This window comes from Mustela erminea, chromosome 11 (assembly GCF_009829155.1).
Source record: "Mustela erminea isolate mMusErm1 chromosome 11, mMusErm1.Pri, whole genome shotgun sequence".
Classification (NCBI taxonomy): Eukaryota; Metazoa; Chordata; class Mammalia; order Carnivora; family Mustelidae; genus Mustela; species Mustela erminea.
The window spans coordinates 53147175-53171359 of NC_045624.1; the positions used below are offsets into that span (position 1 = coordinate 53147175).

The 24185-nt window shown below is 41.1% G+C and overlaps 1 protein-coding gene across 2 annotated transcripts in view; it reads right to left on the reverse strand.

Moving 5' to 3' along the window:
- The window catches only part of DNAH11 (dynein axonemal heavy chain 11), a 324465-nt gene that overhangs the window by 114281 nt on the left and 185999 nt on the right, over window positions 1-24185 (reverse strand). For both annotated transcript variants that reach the window (XM_032305983.1, XM_032305984.1), the window contains 3 exons: window positions 23012-23135; window positions 22416-22558; window positions 3421-3582 (listed from right to left, as the gene is read on the reverse strand). In XM_032305983.1, the coding sequence (XP_032161874.1) occupies window positions 3421-3582; window positions 22416-22558; window positions 23012-23135 (429 nt within the window). The remainder of the gene's footprint in view (window positions 1-3420; window positions 3583-22415; window positions 22559-23011; window positions 23136-24185) is intronic.

Here is a 24185-nt window from a genome sequence, read left to right on the forward strand (position 1 = left end):
AGGAGAGAGAACTTTAGCTTGTCAGGCGGCCAATATGCTCAGAAAGAACGGGTCCTCCGCCTCGCTCGGCTCCCAGTGCAAATCTCGCTCTGCAGTCAGAGTCTCACCTTTTCACGTCCCTTCTGTGATTTCTGCTTTCCTCAGCCCCAGCTCCCCTGGGTGTCTGTTACTCACTTTGAGTCAAGAACCAATACCACCACCGATCTTGCAACACCCGTCTCTCCCAACTTTTCCAGGGATACCCAGGGCGCCTTTCCTTCTCTCCCTCCTCACCCCACATGCCCCCATCTGCACTCCCAAACCTGAGGCGTGAGGAGCGTATGCTGACACCAAGGTGATACTTAACAAACGGGTGTAGTCACCAGCCAGCTGTCATTTAGTTCAACACCAGGTAGCAGGAAAGTAGTGCAAAGCTTTCCTCACACACAGGCAGCGCGCACCCCTGGGGGCCAGTTGCGTCCTGCTGGAAGAGCGTATGTCCACACACACGGCACTGCTTGCCTTTCACGAATCCTTTCCTCGGGGGCGAAAGGGGGTCACCTTGGAAAACTACCTCACCTTCAGCAAATAAGGTCAAGAACTGAGAAGGGCCTAAATGATGCAGCCACCATTCAGTCCTGATGTTGAAAATTCTAACTAAGGAAACAATTGAGTTAGTGCCCATTCAAAAAAAATGTAAAAGCTTTTTGTGACCTCTGCAGACGAGGCACCACACATTTTTAGAAGAAGACAGACACATTGCACTCTGAATGATAATTCGGGAAGGTGGGAAAGTTAAATAAGCACAGGGCACTGAGACGAAATCATCTGGCTGAGCTGTTTGCAGGCACCATTCCGCTCAACAGACAGGGGGCTTAAGCACTTTTAAAATTCGTCTTTGACAATCGGCATCCTATAGGAGGCGTCATGACACCGTGAGATAGAGCCTAGCACCTGCCAGGACGGCTCTGGACCTAAAAGGATGCAAGTCCTGCCTCATCCAGCAGATGTCAATGGTCACTGGCGGATCAAAGCTCCGTCTGCTTCACTAGCTGTTCGTCAGGTGGCACCTGACTTGGCAGGACAAAGTCTGCACCGGGGAAGCAAAGACAAGAAACTTAAAGAAGCACCATGCCAAACACACTAAGAAAAACCATGCTACTTCCTAGCCTTGGGTTCCTCCCCTTTGAGAAATTAATATTAAGCTGAGAAGCACACTGGTCTTCAGCAAACCCCTCATGGGTTCAAATGAACTGTTTAAAACATAATTATGAAGGGAACATACTGATTCTGTAATAAATTGGTATTTTGCACCCTTCTCACAATGAGGAGGAGAAAAAAACAAGGTCCTATATAATTCCAGTAACGCAGTGACCCTGGAGAGAGCTTGAGAAATGTGTGGTTTAAATAACTGTCACTGTTAATTGTCATATTTAATGTATTTTCAGATTTTGAAGTACAAAGTATTTCTGGCAGACTTTATCTGATGCTAGTGGTAAGTCTCCATTTAAGTGGGGCTCCTTTGGCTCTTCAGGAAAACGCAGTGAAGGGGGAAAGCAGGGGCTCACACAGAAATTAACCTCTTCTGGGAGTGTCTATGATTCCACTTACCTACTCATGAGCACAAATTTATACCCCTTTCCCCCAATTCAAGAAGCAAAATTTTGCAGTGCCTCCTGACCAGCGGGAAAACGTGAAAATCACTTAAAAAAAATCAAATGATACATTCCTATTTTTCACTCTTTAGCCAGAAAGCCATTGTTTTAAAGGTCCAGGGAAGTGCATCCAATGTTGAGTATTGAGACGGGCAAAAGAAAAACTTTCTGGATGTGAAAAAACATCCAGAAACAGAAGCAATCTTTTTTTTTTTTTTTCCATTTTTAAAAAAGATTGTACTTATCTGACAGAAAGAGAGAGCAAGCATAGCAGGGGGAGTGGCAGGCTGAGGGAGAGGGAGAAGCAGGCTCCCCGCTGAGCAGGGAGATGAGCTGTGGGGCTCAATCCCAGGACCCTGGGATCATGACCCAGGCTGAAGGCAGATGCTCAGCTGCCTGAGCCACCCAGGCGCCCCTTTTTTTCATTTCTTTACAGAAATGTTTTAGGTGTGTGAAAAAAGGAGACAAGAAGTAGAAGTATTTGAATGTCATAAAGGCTTTATGATATATACAGGTTTTAGGTGCCGCATATCAGTTCGGCATCTAAGTAGATTAATGGACATTTCAGAAAAGACAATAAACCTCATTACAATACAGCTATCCATAAAAATAAGAAATAAGCAATAACACTAGTTGCCCACAAATAATTAGGTAAGTGTGCAAACATGCCCAGATTTTTTTTTTCAAGATTTTATTTGTTTTTTTGACAGAGAGATCGCAAGTATATCCCAGGACCCTGGGATCATGACCTGAGTCTAAGGCAGAGGCTTTAACTCACTGAGCCACCCAGGCCCCCATGCCCAGATTTCTAACTATCTGGCCACCAACAGATATTCAACAAAATGTGAAAGGATTCTTTGGAGAAGTGACAGTTATGCTCTTGGGATGAAGGGAGGCCAGAGGGGGTTGTCTCTGCTAACAAGACACTTTCAACGGGAAGCAGTCCTCATTCCTTACATAGCCCCGATTCTATTTTTGGCTCCGAGAATCACTTTTCATGTCTGACCCATGCTAGCTGTATCGTTCAGTGCACTCGGAAGACAAACCACTCTGGGCAATGTCCGCAACCACCACCTTTCCAAGCTATCTAGTCATGAGGCGCGAGATACCAATAAATTTTCATTTCCAGGAAGCCTCAATGATACCTTTATATTTGCATTCCTTTCCCGTCTGAGTTGGGAAGTGCACTGGAAGTGCTTTTTTAAACCTCAGGCAACCATTTTAAAATGTAATTGGATGTGCAAATTTCATTACAGTCAAATGACAAACCTAATTTATAGAACATAAATCCATAAAACAAAGAAGCAGATGCATTATTTGACTTAGTTACTGCTGATTTTTCACCCATCCATACCATAATGAGAAAAAATATCACAATCCATTGCCTTGCTTTGTTAAGATCAAGCCCAGCATGACTATGGGTGGCTGCTTTTTTGTTTGTAGATTTTGAAGGATTCGTATTCAGCAAATCCTATTATGATTCAAGGAAGTAATGATCCTGGCTTTCAGGTGATTTAGTCTATAGACCGCTGGTGTGCTGCGTGTGCTGCCTGTGGGCACAGACATCTCAACCTGGTACAAAAAGTTCAACCACCACATTCCATAGAATGAAAACCAAGATGATCTTATCTCTAATAAAAGGGATAGGAGATGTATTGTGGAAGTTACTTCTTTCTTGAGGACCTTTGGTCCAAGTGAGTATGCGTGTGTGTATGTGTGCGCACACGCGCACACACACGTGTGGGAGACAGAGAGACAGAGAGATTCAGAGGCTGACTCGGCATACCTCAATTCCCTTGGTTTCCTCAATGAACCTCCTGCTGACTGAGACCAGAGCCTCCTGCGGCCACGCATGAAACCAGTCAATAGCCGTGCAGTTAACTATGGCTGGGAACTTCCGAGCTCTCCCTCTCAGCGTGTGACCAACGGGAGAGAAACACAGAATGATCTGTGGAGACACGGGGGCAGGGCAGAAAGGGGAGGGTGAGGAGTGAGCCAAGAATTACATCGCAGTCCTAGACAATGAAAGCAAGGAGCGTAGCTAAGCATGACATGGAGCTATCCTAAAGCCCTAGAGAGGGGGAAGCGCCCTCCTTGCTAACCAAAGGATAAATCTGCCGCAGGTGGCTGCCCCTCTCGAACACTCAGAAACACAGCCGAGTACTTTCCTTCCAGCTGGTCCCTCTCCTTTTTTAAAAAACATTTTGGATCATCATTAAGAGTTAGAAACGTATTCTTTTCTATTACCCAAGGAACAGAATAGCGATAGACAACAAATATCCAAACCAATATCCAAACCAAATCACCATGATACAGTAATACCAATACTTTCACTTTCTGTCTCCTTCCATTCTGTAATTTATCAGGTCCAGTAAAACTTTGTTGTTTACTTAAAAACAATTTGTATCATCCTGAAGGTTTACTTTGTTTTTATTTAAAATAAATCCACTTGCATTCTTCCCTTTTTCAAGGGAATAAGAGATGCAGTTTATACATGCTTCCAGCGAGAACATTTTAAGTTTCTGGTTTCAAAGTGAAGTTCAGTGCATTTGATGATTTAAGAGTTAGTTTACATCTGATTATGTTTCCATACTCTCTGTCGTGATGCAAGGGTTCTATCTGGCAGGAGCGCCTGAGCTGGGCTGTGGCGGGGTTCACAAGCTGAGGGTGGGGTGATGAAGGGCTGTGGGGGTCTGAGGGTCCTGTCTGGGCATCTCTGAGGGTCACACGGCTCTCAGATGAGACGCCCTATGTGAAGAGGCAGCACAAGGAGGGGCCCAGGAAGCACTCCTTTCCTCCTCTCCCTTCCTTCCTAGGTTCCCATGGACTCCACAACACTGGGGCTAATAGTGACACCAGCTGGGCTAAGGTGTGAGAGTGCCAACCGTCCTGCTTTCCTCTTCTTTAGAAATGGCACAGACTTGAGAGAAAACAAAGCTTGGAAGTCTCTCAACTCAGTCTCTAACCCTTTGAGATGGGGCAACCAATGAAATGATTTTTCAAAAGGCATGGTATTTTTTTCTTAGAACATTTTAAAAATGCACATCCTAAAAATCTCCAGCATATAGGAAGCCATATAATATCTTATTTAACATGTGTTTTCACTATGTTTATATTATATACTATGGCTCTTAAAAACTTGACAGCTAAATCCTAATATTTGAAATGTTTAACAATACATAAGCTGACCGATCATGTATTCATTATACGCCAGTCTAGTTACAAACTACATACTTGCTCTAAGAGTGCATGTACTGGGTTAATGAACTTTAGTTACAATGTAGACTTTTCACTTCCATCACAGTTCTTAGGTTTGCCCCACCAGCTTTCCTTTCTCCCCGGACTTAAATATTTCTTTCTGTCCTAGAGGTTTGGTTTCCACACCTAATTTCTCTCTCATTCCTGGCAATTTTAGAAGCTTCATTTATAGATAATTACAGCCAAGGCAAAGGGGGGAAAAAAAGCATCCTTTGAGATCTTAAATATTTCCATCTCTTCTAAACTTACTGCATTTCCCTTCTTGTTACTGGCACACTATCAGGTCTGTGGAAATTGTTAGAAAACAAAGTATCTGAACCATGTGTGTTTAAGCCTCAAGGAAAAATACTTTGAGTTAATATAGTGACATAACTTCATTACTGAAAGAGAATACAGATTCCTCATTGAAAGAATTATTTTTCTTCCCTACAATTTTACAGCTGAAGACATCTTTCCCTGTGTTATTTATTATGGCTTAAATAAGGATCCTCGTAATGCCAGCTACATTTTACGCAGAGGGCGGTTGGCAGGACATCAATGATTCTCAAAGGATTATGAGGCGCCGGTTAGAAAAGCAAATTCTTGGATCCAATCTAGACTTAAGGAATCAGAAACTCTGGATGGGGCTTGGCAGTCTGTTTTCAACAAGACCTCCAGGTGACTCAGACACCCGCCATTACAACCTTCTAGTTGAAAATTTTCTATGGGAATATTTTAATGAAACACCATTTTCAGTGCTCCTGTAGTGGGTGAATACTATAGAATTTTAGTCTCTTTCTATACAGAGAGTGAAAATGAAAAACTGAGAGGATTTTAAATAAATTAGATAATCATGGATAACCTAAATTCTATCCTTTAAAACAGGCCTTGGGAACTAATTTACAGGAAATGCTCAGTTATTAGTACTTCCTAAGAAGGGAAAGGCCAAAACCACACCAAACTTGAGTTGTGCAAGTACTGACCCAATGCATTACTCAGTAATTTCTAGTTTTGCTAGAAATCTAGCACAGATTTTCTCCTGCCATCCAGCTTCCCTGATAGTAGTCCTATGTGAGATTTTTCTGAGAGCCCATCCTAATGTCTGGAGATTGGTGGTTATTCTGTTCTTTTCTAAAATGGTCTCCACGTTTATGGTGATCATGGGATGGAATGCCAACCCTGCAACCTGTTCACAGGTAATGTAAGAACAGGCACATTTCTTAATTATACTGAACTGCCCTCATCTCCAAAAATGATCAGTTACCTCCCTGCGTCCCCAGGAAAACATACTGATATATATGAAAGCCCTCCTCACACCTGCTGAAGCATGAATAGAGCTCCATCAACTCCATGCTGTGTTACTTAAAAAAAAAAAAAAAAAGTTTCCACAATTACAGGTAAATAAACTTGAGTGGTTACCTCGAGGAATGTTACAATGGGGAAAAATCATCCTGGATAATTTTGCTATTGTATTTCTCTTAATTTCAGGAGATTAAAATAGCAGAGGATTTTTAAGAAATAAAAACAGAGATTTTAAAAAAGGGTGTTTGGTTATCTCTTATTCACTTTTTCAGGTTTACCGTGGTATAACTGACAAAATTCTAAGGTAGTTCAAGTGTACAACGTGATGATTTTATATACCTAGACAGTGTAAAAGAACTCTCCCATCACGTCAATTTACACATCCATCAACCCATATGTTTATTCTCTGTTATCACTGTTGTTGAGGACATTTAAGTTCTACTTTCCTAATAAATTTCAGTGACACAATACAGTGCTTTCAACTGTAGTCACCACATTATGCGGTAGATCCCTAGATCTTACTCATCTTGTAACTGAAAATTTATGCCCGTTTACCCACTGGTGCTTATTTCCCCCACTCCTGGGCAATATCCCACATGGAGGGGATGCCATATAGTTTTTCACTTTCCGTGCCTGGCTTATTTCGCTTTGTGTAATGCCTCGAGATTTACCCATGCTGTTCCAAATGACAAGATATCCTTCTTTTTTTTTTTTTTTTAAGATTTTATTTATTTATTTGACAGACATCACAAGTGGGGGGTGGGGAGCAGGCTCCCCACTGAGTAGAGAGCTTGATGCGGGACTCAATCCCAGGACCCTGAGATCATGACCTGAGCCGAAGACAGAGGCTTAACCCACTGAGCCACCCAGGCGCCCCAAGATATCCTTCTTTTTTAAGGTTGAAAATACTCCTTTCTATTTGTGTCCAGGTGTGTGGGTGCACGTGTGCGTATCTCTCATCTTCTTATATCCCTTGTCCACTGACCGGCCCTTGGGCTGTTTTGGTACCTTGGCTACTGTGAATAATGGTGTTGTGAATACAGGAAGGCAGGTACCTCTATGAGATAACGGTTTTGTTTCCTTTAGTTGGATCCCTTGAAGTGGGATTACCGGATCACAGGGTACTGCAACCGTCAGTTTCTTATGGACCCCGCTACTGTTCTCCAGAGTGGCTGCACCAGCTGACATTCCTGCTAACACTGTACCGGGGCTCCCTTTTCTCTACACCCTTGCCAGCATTTGTTACTTCTCATTTTTGGTGACAGCCATTCTAAAAGGTGTGAGGTGAAAACTACCAGAAGCATCTTTCACAGAGCTAGAACAAACAATCCTAAAGTTGGTACAGAACCACAGAAGACCCTGAATAGCCAAAGCAATCTTTAAAAAGAAAAGCACAAAGCTGGAGGCATCACAGTTCTGGACTTCAAGTTATATTACAAAGCTGTGATGATCAAAACTGTATGTAACTGGTATAAAAAGAGACTCGGATCAGGAGAACAGAACAGAAGATCCAGAAATGATTCCACAATGATATGGTCAATTATTCTTTGACAAAACAGGGAAGAAGATGTAATAGGAAAAAAGCAGCTCTTCAACAAATGGTGCTGGGAAAACTGGCCAGCAGCGTACAAACAAGTGAAACTGGACCACTTTCTCACCCCATACAAAAAGTAAGTTCAAAACGGATTAAAAACCTAAATGTGAGACCTGAAACCGTAAAAATTCTATAAGCAAACACAGGTAGCAACTTCTTTCTAGATATGACTCCTGAGGCAAGGGGAAGAGAAGCAAAAAGAAACTACTGGGACTTCATCAAAATAAAAAGCTTCTGTACAGAGAAGGAAACAACCAACAAAACTTTACTTAAAAAAAAAAAAAAGGTAAGCTATGAAATGGGAGAACATATCTTCAAATGATTTATCCAGTGAAGGGTTAGTATCCAAAATACATCAAGAACTGATCAACTCAGCACCCAAAAAACCCAAATAATCCAATTAAAACAGGGGCAGAAAACATGAATGGACATTTTCCCAACGATACCCAAATGGCCAACAGACACATGAAAAGATGCTCAATGTCATTCATCATCAGGGAAATACATATCAAAATTAAAATGAGATAGCACCTGAAGCCTGTCAGAATGGCTACAATCAACTACACAAGAAACAACAGGTGTTGGGGGCACCTGGGTGGCTCAGTTGGTTAAGCCGCTGCCTTTGGCTCAGGTCGTGATCTCGGGCTCTCTGCTCAGCAGGGAGCCTGCTTCCTCCTCTCTCTCTGCCTACTTGTGATCTCTCTCTCTGTCAAATAAATTAAAAAAAAAAAAAAAAAAGAAACAACGGGTGTTCAGGAGGATGTGGAGAAGGCAATCTTTCACACTGCTGGTGGGAATGCAAACGGGTACAGACACTCTGGAAAACAGTATGGAGATTCCTTAGAAAGTTAAAAATAGAACTACCCTATGGCCCAATAATCACACTACTGGTATTTACCCAAAGGATACAAAAAAAAGATTTGAAGGGATACATACACCCTCATGTTTACAGCAGCATTATCGACAACATCCAAATAGAAATATCCCGTGTCCATTAACTGCTGAATGGGTAAAGAGAATGTGATATACATGCACACACGTGCACACGCGTGCACACACACACACACCCTGGAATATTACTCAGCCATAGAAAAGGATGAAATCTTGCCATTTGCAATGACACGGATGGAGCTAGAGCATATAATGCTAAATGAAATAAGTCCAACAGAGAAAGACAAATATATGATTTCATTCAAAGGTGGAATTTAAGAAACAAAACAAATGAGTGAAGGAGGAAAAAAAAGAGAGCAAAGCAAGAAACAGACTCTTAACTGGAGAAGTGATGGTTACCCAAGGGGCGGTGGTGGGGGGATGGGTTAAATAGATGATAGGGGTTAAGGAGGGCATTTATTATCCTGATCACCAGGTGTTGATGTATGGAAGCACTGAATCATTATACTGTACACTGGAAACTATTTCTACACTGGATGTTAACTAGAATTTAAATTTAAAAAAACGTTAAAAAACAAACAGAAAACAACAAAAGGTTTGAGGTGTTATCCATGGTGGTTTTGATTTGCATCTCTTGGTTATGAGTAATGTTGAGTACCTTTTCACACATGTGTTGGCCATCTGTGTACCTTCTTTGAAATAAGGAGTATTCAGGTTCTTTGCCCATTTTTCAATTGGGCTATTTGGTTTCTTGCTATTGAGTTTTATGAGGTCCTTGTATATTTTGGATATTAACCTCCTACTGAATGTGTAGTTGGCAAATATCTTCTTCCATTCATTAGGTTGCCTTTTCATTTTGCTGATGGTTTCCTCTGCTGAAGAGAAGCTTTTTAATTCGGGGGAATGGAATGGCTCAGTTGGCTAAGCCTCTGCATTCCGCTCAGGTAATGATCCCAAGATCCTGTGATTGAGGTCGACATGGGACTCCACACTCAGTGTGGAGTCTGCTTCCCCTGCTCCCTCTGCTTCTCCCCCTGCTCAAGCTTTCTTTCTCTCTCAGATAAATAAAATCTTTTTTTTTTTTAAAGAAACTTTTTAGTTTGATACAGTTCTACTTGCTTATTTTTGTTGCCTTTGCTTTTGGTGTCAAATCTAAAAAATCACCATCAAGACCTCCTGCGAAGGAGACTGCCCCCTATGTTTTCTTCTAGGAGTTATAGATTGTCTTACATTCAAGTCTTCTTTCCATTTGGGTTGATTTTTGTTATGTTTAAGATAGGGGCCCAGCATGTCGCCGCCCAATTTCCCAACACCATTTACTCAAAAGACTATTCTTTTCTCACTGTATAGTTTTGGCTTCTTTGTCAAATATTAATTAGCCATAGAAGTATAGGCTTATTTCTGGGTTCTCTATTCTGCCCCACTGATACATGTGTCTGTTTTTATGCCCATACCATACTGTTTTGATTATCATGGCTTTATAATGTAGCTTGAAATCAGGGAATATGATGCCTCCAGCTTTGCTCTTTCTCAAGACTGCTTTAGCTAGGTGAGACCTTTTTTGGTTCCACACAAATTTTAGGATTTTCATTTCTATTTCTGCAAATAATACACTGGAATCATGGTAAAGATGCAATGAATCTGTAGATCATTTTGGATAATATTGATACTTTAACAATATTAATTGTTCCAATCCACAAGCATAGGATATTTTTCAGTTTCTGTCTTCAATTTCTTGCTATATCATCTTAGTTTTTAGTGCAGAGATCTTTCATCCCCTTAAATTTGTCCCTGCTTTTTTAATTCCACTGTAAATAACATTGCTTTAAATTTCTCTGATAGTTCATTATAAGTGTAATGAAAAGAAAATTTTTTTGTGTTGATTTAGTATCCTGAACATTGCTGATTTCATTTATTAGTTCTAACAGTTTTTTTGGTCAAGTCTTTAGAGTTTTCCATAAATCATGTCATCTACAAGTAGAGACATATTTTTTTCTTTTCTGATTTGGATGCCTTTCATTTCTTTTTCTTACCTAACTGTTCTGATTGAGACTTCTAGTACTAGTACTGTGATGAATAAAAGTGGTAAGAGTAGGTAGGTAACCTTGCCTTGTTCCAGATCGTAGAGGAAAAACTGTCAGTTTTCCACTGTTCACTATGGTGTTGGCTGTGTGCTTGTCTTATATGGCCTTAATTACATTGAGGTATGTTCTGAGTTTGAGTTTGTTGTCTGAGGTGTATTCTCGGTTTGTTGAGTTTTCATCACAAATGAATGTTCTGTTTTCTCAAATGCTTTTTCTATGTCTATTGAGATGATAAGATTTTTATCCTTCGTTTCGTTAATATGGTGCATCATGTGGATTGGTTTGTCAATGTTGAGCCATCCTCGAATCCCTGGAATAAATCCCACTTCGTCATGGGGTAGGGTTGCTTTAATATACTATTAAATTCAGTTTGTTCCTAGTTTGTTGAGGATTTTCTTATCTTTCGATCAAGGATATTGGCCTTGGTAATTTCTTTTCTGGTGACATCCTTGTCTGCTTTGGTAGGAGGGTAATGTTGGCCTTGTAAAATGTTTCTACTTCTTCAATTGTTTGGAAGAATTTGAAGGATTAATATTCATTCTAATTTAAGTATTTGATAGACTTCACCAGTGAGAGCCATCTATCTGGTCCTGTATAACTTACTTTTGAAATAACTTCACTCTTGTATGACAGGCATGTAAATTCTCATTTTATATTTTAGGAGGCCACTGGTTAGAATCTGAAGTACCAAGAGAAACCACAGAGGCCAGGGAGGCTTAACCAGCACTTCCCATTTCTAATGGAAACCCACACATGCAGAGTCAGCTATCTGAGCTCTTAGCTAGCCTCTTTCATCAACATAAATGATTGATTTAGTTGGCATCATGAACACAGGATCTGACTTTCTTGTTGATGAAAGGAAGAGTGCTCCAGATATCTGAGGAAAATGGAAATATTATACTTCTACCTCCACTGCTGTATAAACCAAAGAGGAAAGTCTAGATATCGAAGTATCCTAACAATTACACCCTTGGCTTTTTAGACTTGGATTTTGACCAGTCCTGTGGAAAACAGCTTACAGAAAAATTGTTTTTATGTGATTCCAGTGAGAAAATCAGCTGGATCCTACCATGAGAATATTGCCACCACTGCCCCAAAGGATCCTCCCAGTAAGAGCTATTCAGTTTCCTACAAGAACAGAGCTAAGACTGCAGTAAGCTCTCAGAGCTGGTTTTGAACCTTTAAGAACCATTTTAAATTAGGTGCTACACACAAACTCTGTGTGCCTGAGTTCGGTCTGAGACTTCCTCTCCTTGAGACACTCCTGAGTTGGGATACTGGGGCACAAGAGCTCCCCAACTCCGGAACAGGTGCCATCTACCTGTAAGTACTGAAGATCATTGAAACATACACCTCCTCCCAAATAATCCCCGACAACTGCAGATAACCAAATTGGCTTAAGTTAGCTCCTGACAGTGGACTCAGAGAAAAGACTGCTAAGAAAATAAAGTTAAAGATGCCTCAGACAGCTGTGCTCTCTTCTAAAAGCAAATTCTCACAAGTAAGAAGCAAACCCTGAAATCACCATCTATGTACTTCTACAGCTCTAATATTTGGATGTCAGCATCTTGCTTTCGGAATCCACACCATAGAATTTTCTACCCTTTTCCCCCCTTAACACAGGTATTAGGACTCATTTGCAATAACCCATTTTTCATTGTGCTTTGTAATATGTTTCAATTTCTTTTGGGTAAGATTCCATTGTAAGTACATATTTATTTGTATATCACTAACAGGACTCAGTCCATTTCCTCTTGTAATGGAAATTTGAATTGCTACTGTCACTCTGTATTTTTTTCCAGTTGATATATTCTCAGATAGAAGTAACCCTCCCACATATTTACTTCAGAAGCTTCTGTCCATAACTTAGGTTTGCATTTATCCTCTAAAGTCTAAGTATTTTTCAAGAGTGATAAGATCTGAGTCTTCTAGAGAGAACCCTCTTGGGAAGTTTAGCAGAAAAACTCTTCCCTTGTTTGACTGTTTTAGTATCATTTTATCAGCCTTTTAATTTCCCTTATCAACCACCATCCAATAATCTTTTAATTTCAGTTATTTTTCATGAACTCCAACAGCACCTTCAACATATACACATTCAATACATTTTTATATTTTATTTTCTTTTTAGGTAACACACAAAGACATAATTCACACTACCTTTTACTTATGTCTATTGATCAGTACTAATTTTTCTAAGAGATAGTATTTTACATTGGGGAGTTTTTGTTTTTTAGAAGGGAGGAAGAGACAGAGGCAGAGGCAGAAGCAGGGAGAAAATCTTAAGCAGGATCCATGCCCAGTTGTGGACTCGATCTCATGACTCTGAGACTGTGACCTGAGCCGAAATCAAGAACCGGTTGCTCAATTGACTGAGCCACCCAGGCACCCCTACGTCAGGGAGTTTTCTTTCTTTCTTCCTTTCTTCCTTCCTTCCTTCCTTTCTTTCTTTCTTTCTTTCTTTCTTTCTTTCTTTCAACAAAACTCTTCAATTCATAAAGAAACTGTATGTGTAATCCTAAAAGAGAGCCAGAAGCAAGTCCATTCCTGGGGAGTAAAGACAGTAGGAGTTCTGTTCCCCACTAGGTACCCCCTATTATAGGTTCCTGTCTACAGGGGGAATGTATTCCCTGGTCTCAGCTGCCCTGCTTGATGCCAGTGACTCAAGTGCCCCCATACTACTTTCCAGACCGGTCTGCAGCTCCGTACACTTGTATAACAGTGTTCTGTTTTTATTTTCTCAAACAGCTATTTGGTGCCTAACGATCTACCCAAGAGGCCCAGAGCTGAACCACGGGATGCAAAGTTTTTGGCCTGTGATCTGCGCTGCTCTGCTAGTGGTCGGCATTTCTGCTGGCATGAGGTGGTAAGGCCACACGCATGTGCACGTACGAGCACGAGCCCCATACCGTGCTGGAAAACCCCACACCCAACTGGAAGCAGAATGTGAAAAAAATGGACCATGCTCCTTGGAATGAGAAGTTTCTTCAATTGAAATGGATAAATCCTTTAGTCTTGGATTAAGCCCTTCACTTTTGGTGTTAAAAATTTCTTTTATAGTATAAAATAAGGGAGATGATATCTATGAGAACAGACATCTTAGAGATACTTCCCAATCCTTTTTCCACCCCATTGAAACCTTTCTCGTCCGGTCTTTTGTTATCCCACATATCCCTTCCTTCTCATACAGAGAGGTGTGAATGTATACTCAGTTTGTGAGATTTGGAGGTTCAGGCTGGTCTTTCCAACAATGCAGTGGGCAGGGGCCGTCTCCTGCTTACTATCCTATGCCCAGGGACCAGCACACCACAGGCAATCAGCAAATACTTGCTGAGGCCCGGCAGACAGATCAAGGAGTCAACAGACAGCAATGTGAAATATTCTTCAGAGCAAGACGAAATTTTGACATCTGCATCCTAATTTGCTCTGAACCAGCACCTGGACCACTTCTCTTCTCACAGGTCACAACTTCCTCATCTAAGCCATGGGTGGTGGTCAAAGGTGGCTTTAAACTCCATCTCTGGTCCCACCCTCTTCTCCAGACTCCGATGGCTATGTTCAACTATATCCTGTTCGTCTCTATTTGAATGCATCATGGGCATGTTAAGTTAACTTTAGGCAGAACTTTTTATTTATCCTCATCCACCAAACAAGTATAAGGCACACCTCCCCTCAGGTTCCCTATTTCAATAAATGATATGTCCTTTATCCTGTTTATTCAGGCCAAAGACCCTGAAATCATCCCTGCCTCTTTTCTTCGGCCCTACCTCCAAAAGACAAAAATGTTTTGCTGTTTTATGAAATTTCAAGAGCAGTGAACCTCAGATACAAAATACAAGGTCATGCCTTTCGTCTCTCTGATGTTATTTCCATTCCTTTCATGTAAATAATATCAAAAAATGCAAAGGGAGGAGCTAGGGTACTATGTTCAGAGAGGTGTGGTCCTGAGCAGCAAAACTCAGAAGGGCAGAGCCTGACAGGGCCTGGGATTGGGACTGGACGAGCTGTCCGTGAGAGTGGGTACTGTCTTCCAGCAACTCGAGTATGAGGATGAAGGGCAGGAGGGATGGAAGACAGCACTCCTCCATGATAAAGCCATACTGGGTGGTCATTCACATGAAGGAAAGGAAGCTGGGGTCTTTGCTTGTTAACCCATGAAGATCTAGGACATTAGACTTGACCACCATGCAAGGGTAAGAGGGTTTTGCAACATCTGATTTTCTGTCTGAGAAGAAGGAAGAGGGAGAAAGAACACAAGCCAGAATAGTAAGGAAAGCTCAACTAGGGCCTGAGGAAAAATATTATGAAAACAAGAAAAAATTTAAAAAACATCCAGTAGATTTAAAGGAAGGTAATTCCACTGAGGTATCTAAGAACCTAAAAAAGAAAACTTACTTCACACTCTCAAAAGGCTAGAAGAAATGTTATAAAAACCCCATAATAAGGAAACAGTCCAAGACTTAGGAGAAAAAGAAAATAAAATAAGGGGATTTATGAAAGGACATATATGATAAAGTACAACAGCTCTTCCTAAAAATACCAAAAATATCTTAGGCCTATATATAATCCAATGTAACAATAGAAATCTTAATGATGGAAAGCTATAGGCATTCCCATTAAAATAAAAAATAAAACAGAGATGCTGTTTTATTTGGTACTAAATTTGATATGCAAAAATTATGGCTATTTTAATACACAGAAAATTAATTTTTAGAAAGGAAGAGTAAAAAAATTCAAAGATTATGTGACTACCTACTCAGCAAACTCTAAAGTACAAAATGCAAAACCTACTGGAGTGTTCAATGGACTGGCTGGTAAAACAAACAAACATCTACCCTTCCCTCTCTCCCTCCATCCAATGGCACTCTTATTGTCCACCATGACCTGTCAGAAAATTTGGCAAGATCAAAAAAATAATGTAAAATATTGAGAAAGAACTTCAGAAATGTGTAGAACATGAGAAGATAGCTAGCCGCTTTACTGAAGGTCAGTGAAGACATTCTGACCAAACGACAAGAGGTGCCACATTCCTGGAGAAGATCATCTGTTAAAAAGGTATTTATTCCTCTCATATTCATTAACAAATCATGGGCAATTCTCATAAATTCCTAACGAGATGAGTGGAGCTTCTCAAAATGATTCTAAAGTTCAGACTGAGTAAAAAAGGCTAAGGACTCTCATAAAAAGAGAATATTCATAATTTACACTGTTGAGGAACAAAACTTAAGTTTTAAGCTATTAATAAAGCAGTATGGAAACATTTGATATTGTAGATACATGCATCACCTTCAGTTTAGTCTATATATTCTCATAGGATTTGAAAAAAAAATTTTAATGTGAGAGAGAGTGGGAGAAATCCCATGTGCTAGCGTGGGCAGAGGGTTAGGGCTGAAGGAGAGAGAGAATTTCAAGCGGGCTGCACACTCAGCTTGGAGCCCAACATGGGGCTCAATCCCATGACCCTGACGGCATGACCCGACCCCAAATCAAGACATTTAACCTACTGAGCCACCCAGGTGCCCCTCACAGGATTTTTTTTTAATGTTAAGCTGATTCCATAGTTCATCTAGTAAAGGTAGTAGCTAAGTAAATGCGGACAAGGAGGAAGATATTATTCTACTAGATTCCAGAATATAATTATAAAGGTACAATAAGAAAAGCGGTATGGTATTCATGTGGGCTGAGATAAACAGATTTATAAACATTAAGAGTCAAAAAATAGAATACCATATATTTAGACATTTAGTTTATAATTATGAGACAGGGAGCATTTCAAATCAGTGGTGAAATATTATATAATAAATGGTGTTTTGAGAATCCAGGGGTGGGGAGAATAGAAAAGTCACCTTGTACTATACACCACAATCCAGAACTAACCATTCAAAGTATTTTAAGTTTATTTAAGTTAAATTAAATAGAATTCAGAATAATATTTTCAATAACCATGAAGTATAGAAATGTTTCCTTAAAAAAATGTGTATGTGTAAGACATAAAATCCATGGAAGAAAAAATAGATATTGTTTGGTAATATAAATATAAAAAAGAAGTCATTGTCAACAAAGTTAGGATTGTGATGAACTTTGACAAACACTGGCAACATGTAAAGTAGACAAGAACATTATGGGCACAGGAATATTATCCAGATATACAGAGTTCCTATAAATCAACAAAAACTGTAATGAACCAGTAGGAAATTTGGTAAAGGGTATACATGAATGAAGGTGTTCTACAAGTAGGTAACTAGAATAAAGTACATGGGAGTGAAATATTTCACTCCATACACCAAATTCTTGGAATCGTTTCATTTTTTGGTCCTCTATCCCCACCCTGGGGGAGGCTTCTAATAAAAAGACCAAGAGAAGTATGAAGAAAAATGTGAGAGATGTGGAAATACACTTCAGTTTGGAATATATACTTTGCATGCATTTATATACCTACAGAAAACTGGAAAGATATACTAATACGCTTTTGGTAGTTACCTCCAGGCAATATAATTAAAGCCTAATTTCTTTTCCTCATATGGTTCTATATTTTTAAATTCTCTACAATGAACACATATATCTTACATCATCAGAAAGCATGCTTTCATTCTCTAAAATTAAAAAATCGTATGAGTATGTATGTGTACAAGCACACACACACACACATGCTCCCTCAGTAGACATAGACATAACAAGACAGATGGGTATCTGTCTCCAGCAATCACAGGCTACTACATACATTAAGTGTTCCTTTCCCCATGGCATCAGATGGCCAAGAAAGGAAGGCAAGAAAGAAAAGTTCTTGGGTTAATTACGTATACAAACGTGAAGGAGAGAAGGCATTTGGCATTTATTCATTGGTTTATTTCAGGAAATCCAAGGGCTCACATCTGATCATTAATGGGAACTGCTCTGTGGGATTCAGAGGTCACATTTTCATGCCAACAGGTTCTTACTGGCCTTGCATTCCAAATGGGATGTGGCTTTGGGTGGTGAGCATGGGTAATGGGGTGGCAACTACACATCATTGAACTCGACCTGCCAGGTGTGCTCACCAACCCCATAATGCATTTAGCTTCCCATGTTGCCCAGCTAGGAACGTATGCAAGGGAAGGATCCACTCATCAGGAATTCGGAGTCCTTAGTGCACACTGCTGAGTATCACAGTATATGAAACGAACACAGAGCAAGCCAGAATTCTTTAAAAACCCAGAGATGTGAGGGTAATATTTATGTATTGAAGAGAAAGACATCGCCATTTTCTAGCAAAGAGATGACCCACTTTTATGCCATGGTGGTTCTCCCTCAGGGTAAGATGCTGACTACCACCCCTTCTCATGATGCAGCAACCTGAATGACAAGGCCAAGAAGGATGGGGACTGTTTGAGGGAGATGTCTTACTTCTCCTTAGCAGGAAACAAGCAAAAACAATACAAAACCCCCAAAACCTCTAGTAGAAAAGAGATTATTCAGTCAGTAATCCTGTGACAAGGTAGGGAAAATGATCCATATTGAACTCCAAAATAAAGTCTAGCATGTACAGACATAAATACAGAAAAGGGGCCTCAGAAATGAGATGAACTTAAAACTGGTCCCAGCTTTGGGAAGGCTTCCTGGACTGGAGTCAAAAAAAAAATGGGTGAGGGGAAAGACTGATGGATTTACTTATCTTTTAAAGACTTATTTATTTGAGAAAGAGAGAGAGGGAACGCAAGTAGGGGGTGAGGCAGAGCGAGAGAATGTCAAACAGACTCCCTGCTGAGTGCAGAGCTCCATCCCAGGATCCTGAGATCATGACCTGAACAGAAACCAAGAGTCGGACGCTTAACCAATGGAGACACCCAGGCATCCCAAGACTGATGGACTTCAAACAGTACAAAAATGTAAAATTTCTGTACATCCATCTGTACTGCATGAATATTAGTAAGTTCCGGGAGCAAAACCATATAATTATCTCAATAGATGCTGAAAAGGAATTTAAAAGATACTTTCCTTGACAAGATATAGCCGATGTATAAGACCTAGTAGTGAAATATCAGAAACATCCTTATTAATGTAAAAATGAAGACAAAATTTCCATGACCATAATTATTTAATGTTCAGTAGATTTACCAATGCAATGAGGGAGGAAAGTAGATAAATAGAATATTAAAAAAGACAAAATATTACCTGCAGGCTATGTGATAGCAACCAACTAACAGAAACTACCAGAGAGGCTGGTTATAAACGTAGTGGGTTTAAAATTAAAAATCAATAGCTCGCCTATATACAAAAAAATACACCATCAGAAAACCTTATGAAAGAAACTTTCCTTCTAGAGAAAACTTTATATAATGAAGATTAAGTTCTCCCAAATATGAAATAAGCCATCAGCATAATTTCAATCAAAATTAAAATGGAATGTATTTAGAATTGGAAAAAAAATGACCGTGATATTTTTCTAGATGTGTAGACATGTGAGAACAAAGAAAAACTAAACAAGAACAGTGGGATATTTAATATAAGAATGTGTAATAAAACCTTAATAATTTACACAGTACAAGGCTGGGACTGGTAGTACAGAGACTTAACAAGAAAACAGAGGATCTAAAAATAGACCAGATAGGACGTATAATAAAAGTTTATTACTCTAAATCAGTACATAAGAAAACATGGTGTTAAGATGAAAAGTCACTATTTTGGAAAAAAAATAACCTGAAACCTCTCTACTCCCTCTATACCATATATGATAATAGATATATTCTAGATGTAGTCAAGTTTTCAACGGAAAGCACAGAGGTACTGGCATGATGGGTTCTGTGGCTATCTCAAAATACATTTCTAATTTTATTCATAAAGTCATGTGATGAGATAAGCAAATCCACTTCCTCTGACTCCTTGGGAGGCAGAGGTGGCAGGTGATACACAGGGCCAGTTTAGGGTCTGCGGAGGAAGCCTTGGTTTCCTACCAGAGCGCCCCAAGGTTGCCCACCCCCTCCTTCCTGCGAATACAGACCCCACTGCATGCGTGTGGCGCTCAAGAGGCAGGCAGCACCGGGAAGAGCACTGGCAGAAGGGGCAGACCAGAAAGCACGGGTCTTTTAATTGTTGATATTTTATCTGCTGCCCAATTGAGCTCTAAATGCTGCTAATGACAAGTTTTATCATCCTGGAGAGGAAGACTCTGCTAAGAATTCACAAGCCCCTCTGAATCCATAAAGGAAAACACTGATCCAACTAATAAAAAACTTCAAGTTATAAACAAATTCGAACCATATATATACTTAAAAGATTAAATGATGATAGGCAAAATACACGTAGCACATATGTTAAGATGAACTGCATGGTATACAGTGAACTCTGATAAATGAAACCATGTGTAAGTCAATGCAAAAGTGGCCCTTCGGAGCTGAGCCTCCCAAGTTCCTCAGTGTCCTGCCTGTAGTCCCACACTCACAAGCCCACCCTGATTCAACAAGAGAGGGCTGAGACCCTGCCTGTGAGTAAGAAGCACATCGAAGAACTGTCAGACGCATTTTAAAACCACTACCGGCTACATCTCTTGAACCTAGCAATACCCTTCCTAGGAATTTATCCCACAAGAAGCAAGCAAAGGTGTGTATAAAAGACATTGTAAAGGGCGCTTACTTTAGCTCCCCCCCACCCAAAGTGACAGAGAGTGTGAGATTGAGCAGATGGGTAGGAGCAGAGGGAGAGAGAGAATCCCAAAGCAGGCTCCACACCCGGCTGGGAGCCTGACACGGGGTTTGACCTCACGACCCTGAGGTCATGACCTGAGCTGAAATCAAGAGTCAATGCTTAACTGACTGAGCCACCCAGGCAGCCTTGCATTATTTCAAACAATAGCTCTCAAAATTTTAGCAGGCCTCGGCATTGCCTGGAGGGCTCACTACAACATACATTGTGCATGCCGTGCAGAGTTTCTGATTCCACAGGTCAGGGGTGGGACTGCAGGACCCGCATTTTTAATACATTTTTTAAAAGATTTTATTTATTTATTTATTTGACAGAGAGAGAGAGATCACAAATGGGCAAAGCAGCAGGCAGAGAGAGAGGGAGAAGCAGTCTCCCTGCTGAGCAGAGAGCCCGATGCAAGACTCAATCCCAGGACCTGAGACCATGCAGAGGCTTAACCCACTGAGCCACCTAGGCACCCCAAGACCTGCATTTTATTTTTATTTTTATTTTTATTTTTTTTAAGCAGAATGTTTTTTGGGGTTTTTTTTTTAGATTTTATTCATTTGACAGACAGAGATCACAAGTAGGCAGAGAGGCAGGCAGAGAGAGAGGAAGGGAAGCAGGCTCCCTGCTGAGCAGAGAGCCCGATGCGGGGCTTGATCCCAGAACCCTGAGATCATGACCTGAGCTGAAAGCAGAGGCTTTAACCCACTAGCCACCCAGGCGCCCCAAGACCTGCATTTTAAAAACAGTTTCTAGGTGATGTTGATTTTGTTGCACTGAGGAACAGACCTCGATAGTCAGTGATGTAGAGCATTACCATCTCATGTTTTCTTATTGTACTTGTTTTTGTATTTCATAAAGACAATGTGATCTAAATGTACCGCCCCGGAACAGGGAGAAAACTCTGGTCTTGTTACGACCCGGCGAAAGTATTCTTAGTAACATGTTGATGGGGATAAAACTCTTTGGGCAACTGAACCATAAATTCTGATCTCACATCAGCCCAGAACTGCTCAGGAAGATTAATGTGGAATTTAAGAATAGAGCAGCCGAGCAGCTTACCAACACTCCTACCTCCAGGGAGAGGTGTATTCCCGGCTAACACGCTGCCCCATCCTCTTTTCCTGGGGGCTCCAGGCTCCCCTGCAGCCTGGGCTTGATGGACCCAGAATACTAGAAGTAGCAGGGAAGGGGACATTTGTCTAAGTTACTACCCATTTCTATACCAGGAAGCTGGATTTTGCCTTCAGTTGGCTTCCTGCCGGGAGGTGAGAGGCGCTTCTAGTATTTGGTTACATTATAGCCCTGAGCGCTCCACTGACTTACCTAGTCATCTGGAGGGAAGAACTTCCAGCCTCGAGCATCTGGCTTGCCTTAAAGTTCTGACATAACTCAGGTCTGTAACTTAAACCTTTTCCACCGCACCCTTCATGATTTTCAGCGCCCTGCTCATCCTAATTTACTTTCCAGCCTGATCCCCCTCCTTCTCCCTGGGTTGCAGTCATTGGGAGCCATCTTGGGTTTCTCTGAAGGCATCCTGTCCAGTCCAACCTTCCTCGTACATAAATGCTATTTTCTCTCCCTGAAGTTTCCCCCCGCCGCCAACTGCTTCTCCATGGATTCCGGCCCATGCCTGACACAGGCAGAACGCCTCCTCCAGCAGAGCCCGGTGCAGAGAGGGATGCCGCCTTCCTCTGTAACCCGAGTCACTACCCCAACTGTCCTGCACGATCATTGCTGGTGAGGGCCCTTCTCTGCAGGAGCAGCGTCAGCTCCTCCCGGACAGAGACCACGCCCAGCTGGAGCGAGCACTGCGCTGTCTGCTTGGACCCATGTTTTGCAGGTGCCCAGCATCACGGGACACTTCGGGAAGGTCTACTCCAGATGTGGGCAAATGTCCTTTTAAAACGAAAGGCTGCGATTCAGGCCCCTTGTATGGATCCGGAAACAGAACCATGTCATGATTCCAAGAGCAGGTTTTAAATACTATGCAAGTAAACTAGGGTTTCTTACTTTGAGCTGTAGCTGCACCCTGGCCAGAAAGAATTTCCAGCAGTTTTCTCTGGAGTCCACCATGCCTAGACCACGAACTTCATTACGAATCCCAGAAATTATGTTGTCTGCATCTTCATCACTGAACAGATCAGGGATTTCTCCTGCCCCCAAAGGAATGAGGAAAATTACTGAGAGACATTCACAATTCGAATTTTAGATAGGACTTTTCGGTGCTTCGAATGTTTTATCATACAAAGTTCAATTTAAAGGATAAAGAATTTAGAACCAGAAAGGTGTTTTTTTTGTTTTTGTTTTTGTTTTTTTTGCATTTACGAGACACACCCCCCACCGAGAACCAGCTCTCTTGGACACGCCCACCAAGCTTGTCCTTGTAGGAATAACATTTACTTCACTGAAGGCTCCTCTAAGGCACCTCACATCCGTAAGCAAACTAAGAAAGCGATACACCTCAAATTAGTTAGGTTTATAGGTTTCTCCCCAAAGACTGCCCCAGCAAACTCTCAAAGACAAATTATCTCTCTTTAAAGTTCACTGCAACTGCAGATAATTTGTCATTGGGGAAGATCTTTCAAGGAATGTGTTGGTTTAATCACCTGATGCCAGCAAGTCATTAATCAGCACGAGGAAGCTCTCATCTAGAACCTGGGCATCTGTCAGCAGGAACACAGTGGGCATGTTCTTGGCTCCAGTTCTGATGTACAAATTGGCAAGATCTACCTGTAAGGAAGGGAGGCCATCATTCATGCGCTGTTAAAGTGCTGATGCGACGTGGGGTGGATGTGTGTGAGGGCTGGGAAGAGCTCAGTAACTATAATGCAGGAGCTTTCCCTGTTCACACATCCTTCCCTCTCCGTGATCCCGCATGGGGGGCAAACAGCATGACATCACCTCCTTTTCTGGCATTTAGTGATGAACGCCATGTTCATGGCTTAATGAAGCATAGGGATGACAATGGGCGGCTGACGGACAGCTCCCTCCTGAGAGACTGAAAATGAATTTGGTGACGTCCTTGCCGAGCAATGCAGTAAAAAGAAGACTCTGCTCATTTCCACAACCATTTCATTGAAAACGGTTTTATTATTTAGCTTTGTTTTATAATACTGAAAGCACGAGATTTGTTTGCTTTTGGGGTTGAAAAGTGGTCGCATCTCACCTACATTTCCCTTGCCACAAACTCTGAATACTATTTTATAAGTACTGTTGTGATGAAAAAGCCGACTTTTAATAGCCCAAAAGCGTTACCTGAATAGATTCTCATCACGTTTTATTTTCGTGATTCATCTAAAGTGGACCTGTAAAGGTGGTATCTTTCTCTCCCCCTCCAATGTAGGGGAGTACTTACAGTGCGGGACAGCAGGCGTGGTCGATACAAAGGAAAAACTACATCTGTTGTAAGCAAGTATTTAAACTATTTTTTTAAAAAAAGATTTATTCATTTATTTGAGAGAGAAAGAGCACACAGGGAGGTGGGGAAGAGGGAGAGGCAGAGAGAAACCCAAGCAGACTTCACACTAAGAGCAGAGCCCAAGGTGGGGCTCAATCCCACCACCCTGAGATCACAACCTGAGCTGAAACCAAGAATCGGACTCTCAACTCCCTGCACCACCCAGGTGCCCCCTGTTGTAAACAAGTATGCAATAAAATATTTTCCGAGTTGGGTCAATATTTAACATGCTTCTGATAACTCATAGTGGGGAGGTCTCCCAACTTTTTCTTTGCTTACAGGTTTCTATACCTATAAACATTTACGAATTTCATGATTACTTT